Genomic DNA, 14,533 nt, shown 5'->3' on the forward strand with positions numbered 1-14,533 from the left:
GAGATAGTGATGGCTCCAGTCTAGTTTTTAACTGAACTGTCTGTAACACCAATAAAGTTCCAGTCTCCTTTCCCACTGCCGCTGTGGCCAACCTTCTGCCTGATGACCGAAGGACTGAAAGATTATGAATCACCTCAGCACTGGGACTCAAGAGATAAACTTCATGCCATGACATATACATGCGTGTGTGTAGACACACACACACACACTCACATATATACACATTATTATTAAAAATAATTTTTCAGTCTTTGCTAAACTTGGAAGAAATTGAGTACCTTCTTCACTTGTTGATACCCATGGATAGGTGCTTTAGTCCAAATGGCATTTAAAAGTCTTCCAAGAAAAGGAAGTTTGTCATGGACAAAGTTTGCTGCTAACATTATGTGGTCACATTTTATCAAAACAAAAAAACATGGTCCATTTTACTTTTACAGTAAAATTTTATGTATATTATAAATGAATCTATTAAATACATGAGCTATATGTATTTACATAAATAAAATATGTACACTTAATATACATGTACATAATATCAAATATAAAAAGAAAGCTAAGACACCTCCAATCTGCTTTGTAGGCTTTCACTCTCACGGATCTCAAATAAAATACTTTAGTTATTAATTACAAATCAATTATAAAAAATATTTTATAATAAGTATATTTAACAGATTTTAACAATTCCAGTAGTATCAATTGCTTTAACAATTCCAGCAGTATGAACTGCTTCCCACCCCTACTAGGGCATCATGCACAAAAATCCCTAACATCACAAAGGAAGAAGAGACACACGTGGGACGCAACAGCATGGTAAGATGGTTGCTAAAATAAAAAAAAACATAATTACCCTGAATTTGAGAAAGGTTTTAGGTGTCTTCCTTGTTTTCTCCAGTTCATACATTTGGTGATACTGACAGCCTAGTACCTCATGCATACAAAACAGAGAAGAAGCAGTAAAATGTGCAAACTCCTCTCTAAAAGCTGAGCCAATAGATCTTCACTCGGAGCTCCAGGATAATTGAGTCTTCTAATTCATTCAGTTCCTGGCAACTGCAGCTACAGTTTTGTGATATATCTACCAGCAATGGAAGCAAACCAAGATCAACAATTCATTTTACAGGAGTCACCACACAGCAGTTATGGTAAGCATTTTCTATTAGTACCTGAATTCAATTAAGTATTTTTTAAGTAAAAGGCTGTTTACTATTACATTACTTCAAATTTACTCACTTGTCTCCATCTTCTACTGACATATGACTATCCCATCACATGTTTGATATGAAAAAGCTCAGAGAGGTATTATTTTAAAAGACCACAAAGTTTAAAGGACATGGTTAAGACACTGATACTGCCACTCTGTTCAAACCATGTACTCTTGAACTATTATGATGATGATGATATAAAATGAAAGAGAAAAGCGCAATGCTCTCATAATGTCTCATAAAAAAAGAATCTGCTATTTTTTTTGAAATGTCTCTTCCTGGTTTTTGTTACCACCTACATACAATCAGTTTGTTGAGTTAACCCATACAGGACGCAGAAATCACTGTTTAAAATGATCACTTCTGAATTTTCCTCAGTTGCAGTTCCTGCCTTTAATACTATGTCAAATGACTGACTTTTGTAGAATACCACCAAAAAAGATAAATTTAAACTTAGAATGATTCACATCCAATAGGATTTTTAAATGACAAACGTTTCAACTGGTTTCTACTTCTGTCTTTGCTGATTTTTCTAGAAGCAGACCTTCACACTAATATAGTACAGTGCCTTCAGCCACCAAACCATGTCAGCTTTTTCACACCACTTCTCTTTTTAGAGGATACAAAGCTAGGAGACCTCCAATCTCCTTTGTGGGCTTTCAGCCTCATGAATTTCAAAGCAGTTTGAAAGTCAACACGGCGACCAATAGAACAAAGTTCTTATGTGCTCACGGGTGAGTACCCAAACTCAAGGACAGTAACCTTCAAGGGCAACGCTAATGCCACTCGAATGCCACAAAGCATCCTGTCATTGCTCCCCTAACCTCCAAGGCCACTCCCAGCCATCACCCCACAGAAAATAGTAGGGAGAAAAGATTAGTTACTACTAGGGATGTTGCAGTTATTGGCCACTGCTCTTTGATCTTTCCAGTTTGTTAACCTGCAACAAGGAAGAGCAGGCTGAGGTGTGAGGAGTCTGGCACAGGACTGGCTTCTTGCTGCAAACCTCGTTCTTCCAGTTTCATCAATTGTACTGACTTTCCAAAGAGCATTTAACAACAGACACAGATTTACACAGCAGAACGTCTCTCAGTCTCATTGCTGCCTGTATTTCAATTATCAGCACAGCTATCAGCAGGATGTATTCACAGTGGAGGTGGACGACCAGGAAACAGTGCAGTTTGGCTGGCAAGGAACATGACTACATTCTGCTTTCACAATGATTTGGCCATGGGCTACAGTGTAGCCTTTACAGCCAAGACAAATACTAGAATTTGTAGTTAGCAAGTGCAACAACGTTTAGATATTTGTAAGTAACAGCACATTCGACAGTCACAAAGCCTGTTGAAAATAGCAGACCAAATAGGACTCCAAATCCGTTACATCAAATCTAATTTCCATGAAATCCTTGTGTCAAGCAAGAATCATACTGCAAATTCCTTTTCTGCTAGCAGGGAATAAAATTGGGGAGGCAGGGGGAGACACAGGTCATGAATCAAACCCATAGCTCAGCTAGACCCCTGAATGCCTTCTTCCTGGTGCATACCTTAGCTATAGGATCACTCTTAGTTTTGTGATAAATGCTTTATACATTGCTGCCTTAAAAATTAGCAGGTGGGAGTTCTCTGCTTAGTAAACCATAAAAACATTTTCTAGATAACCTAGTTCATTTTAGTAGGAATAAAATCACTTTGTTAGTTAATTTTGTTGACATACACACCCATGTATATGTATATACACTTTCAGATTTATATGCATAAAATAGTTTCACCATGACATCACTATCGATATTTAAACAACATAAAACTTTAGAGACTGTTCCGTCTTACCATAAAGAGCTTTTGCACTTGTTCTTGAATTCTGCTCCTTCTCTGCTTGAGCAAATGTTGGGGAACCATAGCCACTAGAAGAAAACATTTCTGCTTAGCTTCTGTATAGATGTATTTGACACACAGAAATGGGCATTGGAAAAAACCCTCCCCTTATGTAGGACTACACTACCTACATTACTAACAGAGGTAATGATACTGGGTATTTGTTCCGCACCATGAATATAATGAAGCATGTTTCACTTAGGCTGGAAGCCCTTCTGAGCTCTTTTTTCTTGTGTTAATACAACACCATGCACAATGGAGTTGTGGTATACACATAGAATTTACCATAATGTAAGTAATCAAAATCACTTAATAATAATCATCACCATCATCTTAATTACTATGCCAAAGACTTGGTAGGATTTGGGTTTTTTTCCTGCATACACAAGTGTTAATTCTTATTAACAATTTTAACTGCTTTTCATAAAAGAATTAAAAGGACTATCATTGCCTACAACAAATGAAGAGGCAAGCCAACTTCCTTCTAGTGTAACAAAACAAGAATGAGCCATATACAAACTCACTTTAAAGGGACAACAATATGAGAAGCAGATGACAGCACAGATGCCCTGCTCCATACAGGTTCTTTGGCATCGGATTAGGTCAATTCTCATTAGTGCTGCGAATGAACCTAGTGCCATGCTCCTGATACAGGGAGCATCCTCTTATCTCAGGCAAAGTAACACTTTCAGGTAACAGTTGCTCAGCTCTGTTTATTGGGAAACAGTATTTTCTCACAGATGGAAAGGGCAGCCTCATCATTTATGCATAAAAATACATTCACTCAGAACTAACTTTAAACATCTCAGACATATGAAGACCTCTCTGAGTAATATAATGTATGTTATGGCTACAGCAATTTATTTTTCTGTTACAGTTGATTCCATTCAGTAATACAGCTTTAACCTTACATTAACACAAAAATCAGTCCGATTATATCTGTCAGTTTGGTTACATGGTTTTGAAACTGCATATTCTTTTACAGAAACTGCCTTTGTATTATTCCAGTGAGATCTAATAATCATTGCTCTATCTGAAACAAAAGCGTAAAGAAGAAAATACAACACTATTTTTTGTCCATAAAAGGAAAATTAACCTTACTTCATTTGAGGAAAATAACTTCCATATCCACCAGGAGTGGTGTTTGATATATGTCCATTCATTCTTATCGTCACTTACTGAGGGAAATGATCTGGGAAAAGAAACAACAGCATATGAATTGAAGTCTCTTAAAAGATGAATTTAATACAGATGTAATACAAACCTTATGAGAAAATTACAGTTGAAATGGGAAAGAAATTGCATCAACAAGCTGAATTGTTGTTATTTGCATCGCGGTGATGCCTTAAACACCTGTTATGGAACTTTTCCCAATTGCAATCTGATGGTTATTGCTTCAAATAATTTATAATTTAGTGAATAAAGCTATTATTATTGATACAATGGTCTTTAGGAATAGCTTTAGAAATAAAAGGCTGACTAAACAAAGAACAACATATACTACAGAAGTGAACAAGATGTTCTAAGTGGCAACTTCAATAGTCAAACATGCTTTATTTTAATCCTCAGTTTATTTCTCTCAAATAGAAATTTTGAAACGACCTTTTGATACATATTCTATGAAACATCAGCTGAATTGTTAGAAAGATTCATTATCAAAACAAAACACAATTGTTAGCACAAAAGAAAACCTGGTTAGCTATTCTGGGACTAAAAAAAGCTTCTTTTTTTTTAAAGCCCGATTTAACATCCCAAAAGTTTGGCATGCCAAATGAAACCCCTCCTATAACAGCGATACTAAAAAAGCTATGATGAAACAGTTAAAAGAATGCCTTTTCCCTTTAATAACATGCCTATTGAAGTTAAAATTGACTCTGGAAAGTGACTTTCATAAGCCTGTAAACAATTAACAAACCTCTATTCAAATTTACCACGGGCAAATATTCTTTCATTAATACATACAGGAATAATATAGTATTTGAATATTTCTCTACATCTCAGTCATTAAATAGAAATAAGATTTCTTTTAACTCTGCAAAATAGTCAAAAGTATGTCAAATAAAATTTGTACCTAACCAAAGCTCCAAAGTAAGCACAACTTGTTTTGTTGTACTAGAGCCACCTTATAATCAGCTTATCTTCTGGATCACTAAGTCAACTTACAGCCTCACTTTAACTGTTCTCTTCCTGTTTTACAAAGAAGCAGCAGCCGATTGACCTACAGTACATACTGTATTTTGTATCCACGTATGTTCTGCTACTTTCCCCTTTCATGAAAAACACAATCAAAATCAAATTCTGTTCTCAGCTCTAAAGACTTCTGTCAATTCAAGAGATGTGTGAGCTGCTTTTGATCTTCTGTACTGAGAACAGTCATTGTTACACCTTTCTGAGGAATGCCTGCCATCTACCTGAGATGCAGTTAGCAAAGCTAACTAGAACCAAGCTGTATTGATTATGTGTCAAATGTAATCGTGTGGAAGTGTATTGCCTTTAGTGAGCACATACTTGGTAATTTTGCTGAGCATCTCTTTTTAAAAAAATTTCTTTTAAACCTTTGATTGTTCCTTGCAAAACGTCTTTACTGACATACCCACATTTTACTTCCATTTCTCCTGCACATCCCCACAAATACATCATGTATCCAACTTGGTAGTGTGTTTGGCTGCTCTAAGCCACTTTTTATGGAGTGCAGTACTTAGCAGCTCTCTCCAATAAATTACTATCTGTGCTGAGTGCTGCTCAATTCATTAGCAATTACAACCCTTGGGAAGCATCCTGAAATTGTCCCATGACTTGAAAGAAAAAAAAAATATTCATTTTCTCAGCAGAATTTGCCAGGTCACTGTGCACTCCTCCTTCCGTTTCACTGACTGCGTGCGTGGACCAGAGCTACTCAGAGTGCAGAGCTCACACTGCCGTTAAGCTCTTCAACACTTCCTATAAGCTATTAATTCTTATTGTCTGCAACCATTGCTCAATTATGCTACCCTGCTTAACAGTTTATCCTGTGATTAGCTTTCTAAGAGTGACCAGATCCAAAAAACTCACACAAATTATGTCCACTGCTTTTCAGTATCCTCCCACTTCCTTTACTTTCCATAAACACTTTTGTAAAGATAACACTTTTTAAATAATTCTATTTGGCATGCCCTTTTATCATTTGTGATTTTTTTTCATAGCCCTAGTTATGACAAATTCCACAACTATCTGCTTTAAAGTGAGATCTGGAAAAAAACTTGGGTTTAGACTCCCTCAAAATTATTTTACTCCTCTGACATCTTAATCTGACAATACTTGTTATTTGTACTCCACTTTTATGAAAGTGGTGAAACAGATATTTTAAGTAGAAGGAAGGTTATATATTAGAACTTAAAGCTTCAGTCTTTGAAGTTAACATAACACAGTAAGTATTAAAGTAGCAATGAAGCTGAACAACAGATCTTCACTTTAGGGGAAGAAAACATGTCTCATAACTAAATACTTGCCCACAGTAAGGCATAACACCACTTCGAGTAAATATAAAAAGCTTTAAAATTATATTTTGAATCAAGTGATAATGAAAATCTGAAGTCAGAAATTTTGTCTGTTTTTCAAAGAAAACCAAGAACCACCCAGCTTGTTCTGCTAAGTAAGCACAAAAGTTTTAGTGAGTTTTAGGTGATATGCAAACAGACCACTTGCTATTTGATAGTTGAGTAAAGCTAAATATATTTCCTGCTCCTTATGCAATTTTCCACTGTTAAAAAAAATTTAAAAATCAAATGTTTTTGAAATGCCAAGACAACTACTTTGACATGATAATTTCAAGAAGCTGTGCAATGTTTCTATTCCTTGGTTCAAGAAAGCTCCTGAATATAAATACAAACAAACCTTTTACAGTCATTATTTATAATTAGGCCAAATATTTATAACAGCATCAAAAAGCTACTCCTAATTCCCCAAAATTATCAGGCAATTTAATCTCTTTCAACTTAAATGTTTCTGAAAAAAAAAATTTAGGAAAACACTTTAAAATTTTAATTAACTGCATGACAGAGAGAAGGAAATAAACATAAAAGGATAACAGAATGTCTAGTGCTTCGTTTATTATTCACTTATATAGCTTTCTCTGCTGTATTTCTTGTCTCAGGTGCTCTTTCATCTCTTACAACCAGTCCCATAGCAAAAGTCAACATGTGCACACTGTGAAGCCATTGTCATCTAGGAGTCTATTAATAAACTCCACTTCCTCTTTAATCTTCCCTTTCACCTCAGCCCAGCAGTTCACAGCAACATACGCTGATGTCCTAGACTTTAAGATAAACATCCTTCAAAATTAACTGCATTATCCCTCTTTAATAGGTCCTGCAGTATCAACAATTTACTTGTGAATATACCCAAGAATGGTCATGTCTTTCTGAGAATCTTGAAAAGACATCATGCCTACTCTGAACAAGAAATATGTAAAACCAGGAAAACAGTAAGAATTTAAGAAGAAAATAATAAGAAAGTAGCTAAAATAATAAGAAATAATAAGATAAATATTAAGATATTTATCTTTAAATATATTAATATATTATTAAAAACAGCAAGAAAATAGTTATAAACAGGAAATACCTGAAAAACAAATAAATACTACATTGTCTTCCCACAGTATGAGACTGAACAAAAAGAAATCCAGCTAGGACTTCACTGCTGCCATCAGCTTTGTTTTTGAAGGGACTCTAATATATTGATAATAAGCAGCAATATAAATGACAAGGGTCCAGCCTTTAATAACAGACAAATCATTTCTGAGACAGATATACTTTGGTTCTTTAGTAGTCAACAGTTGCAGGTTGTCTAATCCAAAACATGGGGAATATTATACCAGTATACAACATAATTACATCAGTCATAAATACTGATTATAGAAAATGCACAAATGCTACAATACTCTTTACCTTCCCCACCTTGTAGCATGGCAGCCTAATGAAAGCAATACAATCTGTGTGCAACAACAAGCTGACACACTGGCAGCTTACATGCCCTGCCATTTAATTTCCTAGTAGGAGTTTGAAGATAACAAAATCCCTTGATTTATTTAAAAAAAAAAATCCTTTTTCCAGAAGGGCAGAGCTATCTTGTGAAAGAAAATGAGATACTCCAGAGACTGATGCTCTTTTCCACTCATCCTGAATCAATCGTTCCCACTCTGCAACAGATCACAATATCAGATAGAAAAAAAGAAGAACATCTTAATGCCATGAGTATTTTAGAAATTATGCCGGCGCACGGAGGAGGAAGGGTTAAGGAGAGGAAGATGTAGGGGAAGGAAAAAGAAAGCCAAGAATGGCTGGAACAATAATTATCTACTGATTAAGTAAATGTTATTAGTAACAAGCCATTGTTTTATCCCATGCCCCAAAAACCCCCAGGAATTCTTCCTCAGATAGATAGCAGGCACAAGCTGTAACTCCAGCCTAAACAAAAACAAGTGGACTATTACATGGTAACACCTATCTGTAGCGGATCTGACAGTGTAGCAATGTCAGAAAAAGACACACTTTCTCCACCCTTTTCCTTTTTAAAATATTACGAAACAACAAAACCAACAAAATCACATGTATCCATGTTACACTGTAACTCACTACGCATTCAATAAAAACGCCTCTTATTGCTATTCCACAGCATTTAGTACTGCTGTTCTACAGAATGTAGAAAAACTATTTAACTTGCTGCGTGACTTACTACTTTTCATTTGTTTCTTCTTGAACCTCACTGTGTTCACCCTCACACACTTTCTTTCCTTATGCTAAATTTCTGCATAGTTATTACTTTTAACCCCCTTGTTTCTCCATGCCAAGGTAATTTCTTTAGTTATTCCTCATGTTCTTGTATTGTGGTGTCTTCTCCTCTTGTGTCTACCTTGTTGTTTCTGACCCAACACTCTCCAACTTGTGTCTTCACTCCAGCCACAGATTTTACAAATGGGAATCTCCAGATAGAAATACGTCCCATGGAGTCAGACGAAATGTTGCTGCTGCCCTCTGCTTTGGGACTTGCTTCAGACAACAACCAAGAGCAAACACGATTTCTGCTGGCTGTTCAACATCTTGCCTCAAGATAAACACCAAGATGCACATGCATGCATAAGTAAGTATTACTTCGGAAATGATCACTGGGGATTTTCCATCCTTGGTACATTGATAACAGAATTTCTCTGAGACAAACTACTACCGGTTGGGCTGGCAGCAGCTTTGTACTGTAATGTTTTCCATCTTCTATTAAGGGGATTGGAGCATCCAAAGGCTGATCAAAAAGACGACAGCAAAAATCACACAAAAAATTAAAAGCCAGACCCTACAAGTGATGCAGTTTCAAGACAAAACATTTGGACTTCATTCACCATTGCTCTGGCTGTTGTCCCCTTTGCCTCTTTCAAGTCATTCTTTGTTAATGATGGGGGGGGGCCAAAGCTTTCTGAGAAAGGAATGGGTACTCCAGTATACACTCCTGTGTCCAAGCATCAGGACTTCAAGCAAATGTGTTAATACAATAGCCACAATAAAATAATTTTGAAAATGCTGTTAATTTCAGTTCTTCTCTGAATTCAGAGCAGTTTTCCAGCATGGTCATTAGCGCTAATTACACTGCATCTTGGTTTATACAAATCTGCACTGACTTGCATCCTGTGTTTATATTTTAGTGCACCCCAAACAACCCTTCTGCTGGATACAGCATTAGCTAAGTGGGGTTCCTGCTAAAGAAACCTGGGGATGGGGAGGAAAGGACTGGATGCAGCCCCTCTCCCCCCTGAACTTCACTCCTTCTAGAATGCTGAACTCAAACTCAGAATATTATTTACTTGTCTGTCTAAGGGTGCAGAGGGGTAGGAGCATTTCAACAAACTCATGGCTGTGACAGACAAACGAATACAGCTCTGGCCAGGAAAAGGGATTTGTAAGTGTATTCACCTCCATTTCCACAGAGCAGTGCAGCAGATGAGCTCAATCAACACTGCTTTTTTGGGTTTCAAATGTGTTTTGATTTTTCATTGACACTTTCTGAAATCCAATATTTTTCCTCAGTCTTCAGTAGTAGTAGTATGCTAAATTCATTAGCAGTATTCCTTTCAGCAGGAGGGATAGGATAAATTTATTAAGAAAAATTGGTAACATAATTATCAGAGTAGGAGACTCGATATATTAAGACTGGTCTCCAGAGCAAGAATTGTTAGCTAAAAGAGAAGCATTCTGTTGGGAAAACTAACACAGTAAAAAATGCCCTTTAAATCTTTTTCCTACTATGGTATTTTCCAGTGGTTCACTGTTAAGGCAATATTCTAACATTACCATTAAGATAGGTATCTTTTATTTTGAGAAAGGGGAGAAATACAAAGACCAACAGGAAGAACTGAATGAATAAACTTCAGATAGATCCTGTTCATAGATTTAGGTCTTATTATTGCCACACCAAAAAAAAACCCTATTTGAAAACAGGTTCTTATTCTGGCATGGCAACCTATTTCCATTCATTTCACTCAGGTCTGGACCATGATTTATAATTAACCATATTGAAAGAAAATAAAACAGCTTTACAGATACAAAAGCTTCAAAGACTTAAAATCCCTATTGCAACAGAAGAATGTTAATAAATATGCCAAGCACTAAAGCCACCACTCACTGCTATTTTTACTTAGAGAATTAACCACCTCACCTAAAGCAAGATGAGTATTAATTACCATGATCAGGGTAATTACGCAGACCTTGCAGAAACTATCACCACAGCTCGGAGACCAGTATCTTGTATAAAAGAAAGAAAAAAAAAAAGAAAGAAAAAAAACCAACCAGAAAAACCCAAACAAAAACCCCTCCACACATACAGAAGAACAGTCTAACAAGGAAGGTGTCTATGGCACAGAAAGGAATTTGTAGAAGGAGCTAGAAAAAGGGAATTAAAACATACCATAAAAATTGGTGTCTCTGGCAAGTCTACTTCAAGTATTTGAAGTGGATCAAAGAAGAAACTCTTCCAATGGATTTAGAGAGCCATGGCACCAGAGTTGACTTTGGCACCTCATCTGCAGCACCCAGGAATCCCTGTGCACCCACGCGGGACTTGCACAAAGGACACTGGGAGAACATTTCCCATGGAACAAGCCCCAGCACCATCACTAACTTCTCCCTTCCAGTGTTCAAGGAACAGCTATAAGTTACAAGAGAGAAAGCTAAGAATTAAAATTCTATTTGAGTTTAATATTTACTGAAAATCAGAGCGGTGGTTCTCAGTTTGTATTTGATTTTGAAGGCTACTGCTTTTATTTCAGCCTCAAGGAAGGGCCCAGGTGCCTGGAAAGTGTCTATTCCACCACCCCCACCACCCCCCCCCCCCCAAGTACAGTAGTGAGCTAGCAAAGGATACAATTTTTACTCTCAAATCCTAATCCCAACATGGCTGCAACAGTGCACTCAATATCTCCACCTGAAGAGAGATGTACAATAATTTGTTCTGGTTTGGGTTTTTGGTGGTTTTGTTGTTCACTTTTTTAAAAGAACAAAAACAAAACAAAAACTGACTTGGAACCACTGACTAGCAAATACAGATGACCTAGCACTGATACCACAGTTTTATTTCTCTTCTTCACACTCTCTGATTTCATTACTTCCTTTTATTTCTTGTTACATCATACTTCAAACGAGATCATTAGATTTCAAAAGAGGGCACTCCAGACACTGATTTGAAAGTCAGCTTGCAGTGTACAACCAACAAGCCATCAATATGACTTCAGAAATAACAACTTATAAATGATATTATAATACTAGCATGCATTTTTAAATGGGCCAGCAGAAAACTCAGCAAGAAGTAGTGTGCAAAGGGTGCTTCTTTACAGATGCCATGAGTATGCTTCCCATCACCCTGAAGACACCACACGTCAAAAAGGTCATGAAATTTGGACATACTTTTCACGCTGAAAAACGGCTGTGAGCACAGCTGATGAAATATTTCTGAGCAGTTTCCTGCACTGAAGTGCTTGTGAAAATGTTAAGAAATGATGAGACTTACTGTAGTGGTATATAAGTTATAATTAAGTATATAAAAATGAACAAGACAATGTCTTCAGGTGTTGTCTGGTGTTGTAGATAAAGTTTTCCTCTCAGTTTGGCCAAAAAAAATGAGTGAACTCTCAACATAGTTAAAATACTGCTTGCTGCTGCAAGTTGACCAAATGAAACCAGCTTAACCATCTATCCACATCTACTCGCAAGCTTAATGGCTGAGTCATGACACACTGACATTATTAAGATTGGCATGGTAGAGTCCATAACAAAAGCTGAACTGAAACTATATAATGACATACTTCAATCGGACCACTAAAATTAACATGGAGGAGGAAGAGGAAAAAGGACAGGAAGACTCATCAATGCCTCTCTAATTTAGTTTAATAGAACTGAGACAAGATCTAATTCTTGTTTTCACACATATACCTTCTTCAATTTGGTGAAGCTGCTGTATTAGCTTTTATCCTGCAGACCTTGTAGCCAGACACCAACACTGCAGTTATCATGTTCTCAGACATGGCGATAGACAACTCCCATTATAAGGCTTTCTTATTGCTCCCTATTTAAATTTCACTCTAGGCCTATTAAAAAAAAAAAAAAAGCCAAACACAAAAACCCCACACAGCTGTTATCTATTCGTATTTGTTCTTACACAGCAGCACACAGAATAAATCAGGACAAAGGCCCATTTCCATTAAAATCCATCAGCTCGTTACTTAGAAGAACCAATTTCTAGGTGAGTAGTTGGTTACAATCTTGAATTAAACAAGACAAAAAAAGTTGAGTAGGAGCAACATCCACTGGTTTTCTGATTATCTTCAACACCCAAGCTCCAACTATTGGGGACCACACTCTGATGGTATCCTTTGATAGTACGGACCCAGCATCATTTATGAAATCTTAATCTCCTTCACCAATAAAGTGCTCCAAATGCCAATCCACAAAAGTCTGAAAAGCCTCAAACCTTACCATGCGAAAGGTTCATACTGTATATCTGTTCATACTGTATGTGTAAGATTTACATTTTCTATAAGGTGCAAAGAAAAAAAAGGCAGTTTCCACACAGTTCAGTGAAAACAGAGAAGGCTATGTTTAATGAAGGTGAGCAAATATGTAAGATTTAAAAGTGATTGATCAGACCACAGCAGATTTGCAATGCTGAGCTGAAAGGTAAGCTCACAGTGGAGCTCAATAGCAAAACTAAAAATTTTCTTTTAAAGCTTAAAAGACCATATGCTATTCTAATAATGCTGATTAACTCTTCAAACTTCCCTGTTAAGAAAGGCCTAAATCAAATAATGTGCAAACAAGGCAGCAAATGAAACTTCAAAAGGCTGACACGTAAAAGCTCATTACTTTAGATATGATTTAAAACAAACACCACCATCACTAGAAAAGTTAGTAGAGTTTCTCAGAAACAACTTAAAATATTCCCAAAATATTTTTCAATGCACTTGTAACATCATATATACATGGAATATTAAATTAGCACGTGATACCTGGAAAGTATTTTAATTAATTCCAAATCTAATCAGCACGTCTCCTGAAAGGGACCAGGTTTTCACTTGTCATGCACACATAAAAAACATAAGAAGCAGAATTTGTCCTCAAAACTATGTAGTTACGAAGCCACAGTGTATAGCAGCAACATTGCCAATATGTGCAAGTTAAAACTCTGTGCCCTACCTTGGCACGGAGATTTGACTCTGAAGCTGGTTTATAGACACTAACAACAGAAAACTGTGTTTATCTTTAAAACTTACCCTGTGTTACAGGAATCCTATTTCTTTCAAACTCAGGGCCTAAGCAAATTACTTTGTCTTTAACCTATGAGGGAAAATGCTGCTCCTGAAAGTTGGTATCTAAGTTGCCATCCAGTCACTCAACTGATCACTACCTCTTGTATTTTCATTAACAGTAGGAGACATCGCAAGAAGGGGCCTAGACACACAGTGTCCATATAGGAAGGTAAGAACAAAAACAAAACCACAGGGACTCTGAGTATAAGGCAGAAGAGAGAAAAAGCAGAAGAAAACAAAATTAATTTTTAAAGAGAATTGGAGAATAAGTTGCACTATGAAGTATTTTAAGACCTACCACCAGCAGTCACTGACTTTTACAAACACTGTTCAGTTTTCCTACCTATGAAAGAAAGAACCCTTATTACCATCACTCATGGGTGCTAAGTGAACCAATTGAGATATTCAATTTAATACTGTCAAAAAGACAATGATTTTGCTGTCACTGGGAAATATGCACTAGAAAAAAGTATTTTTTTCAAGGGACCACTACTTTTTCTTTTTTTCCTTCTACTTGAAATACCTGCTTGACAGCAATCAGGTAATCTAAAATCATTCCCCACCCCACAGCAGACTGGAGTAATGTAGAGCTATGACAAGAGCCGTGTGACTTGTTTGCTTGTACAGCACTGTTA

At 36.5% G+C, this 14,533-nt stretch overlaps 1 protein-coding gene across 6 annotated transcripts in view; it reads right to left on the bottom strand.

Moving 5' to 3' along the window:
* Positions 1–14,533, bottom strand: part of EPS8 (EGFR pathway substrate 8, signaling adaptor) — a 141,465-nt gene that overhangs the window by 51,422 nt on the left and 75,510 nt on the right. For 5 of the 6 annotated variants that reach the window (XM_074826289.1, XM_074826290.1, XM_074826293.1 and 2 more), the window contains 2 exons: positions 4,178–4,268; positions 3,032–3,105 (listed from right to left, as the gene is read on the bottom strand). In XM_074826289.1, the coding sequence (XP_074682390.1) occupies positions 3,032–3,105; positions 4,178–4,239 (136 nt within the window). In that variant the 5' untranslated portion in view covers positions 4,240–4,268. Of the gene's footprint in view, positions 1–3,031; positions 3,106–4,177; positions 4,269–11,005; positions 11,246–14,533 lie in introns of all 6 variants that reach the window. The other variant, XM_074826291.1, reaches the window with a different exon arrangement.

This window comes from Strix aluco, chromosome 5 (genome assembly GCF_031877795.1).
Source record: "Strix aluco isolate bStrAlu1 chromosome 5, bStrAlu1.hap1, whole genome shotgun sequence".
Taxonomy (NCBI): Eukaryota; Metazoa; Chordata; class Aves; order Strigiformes; family Strigidae; genus Strix; species Strix aluco.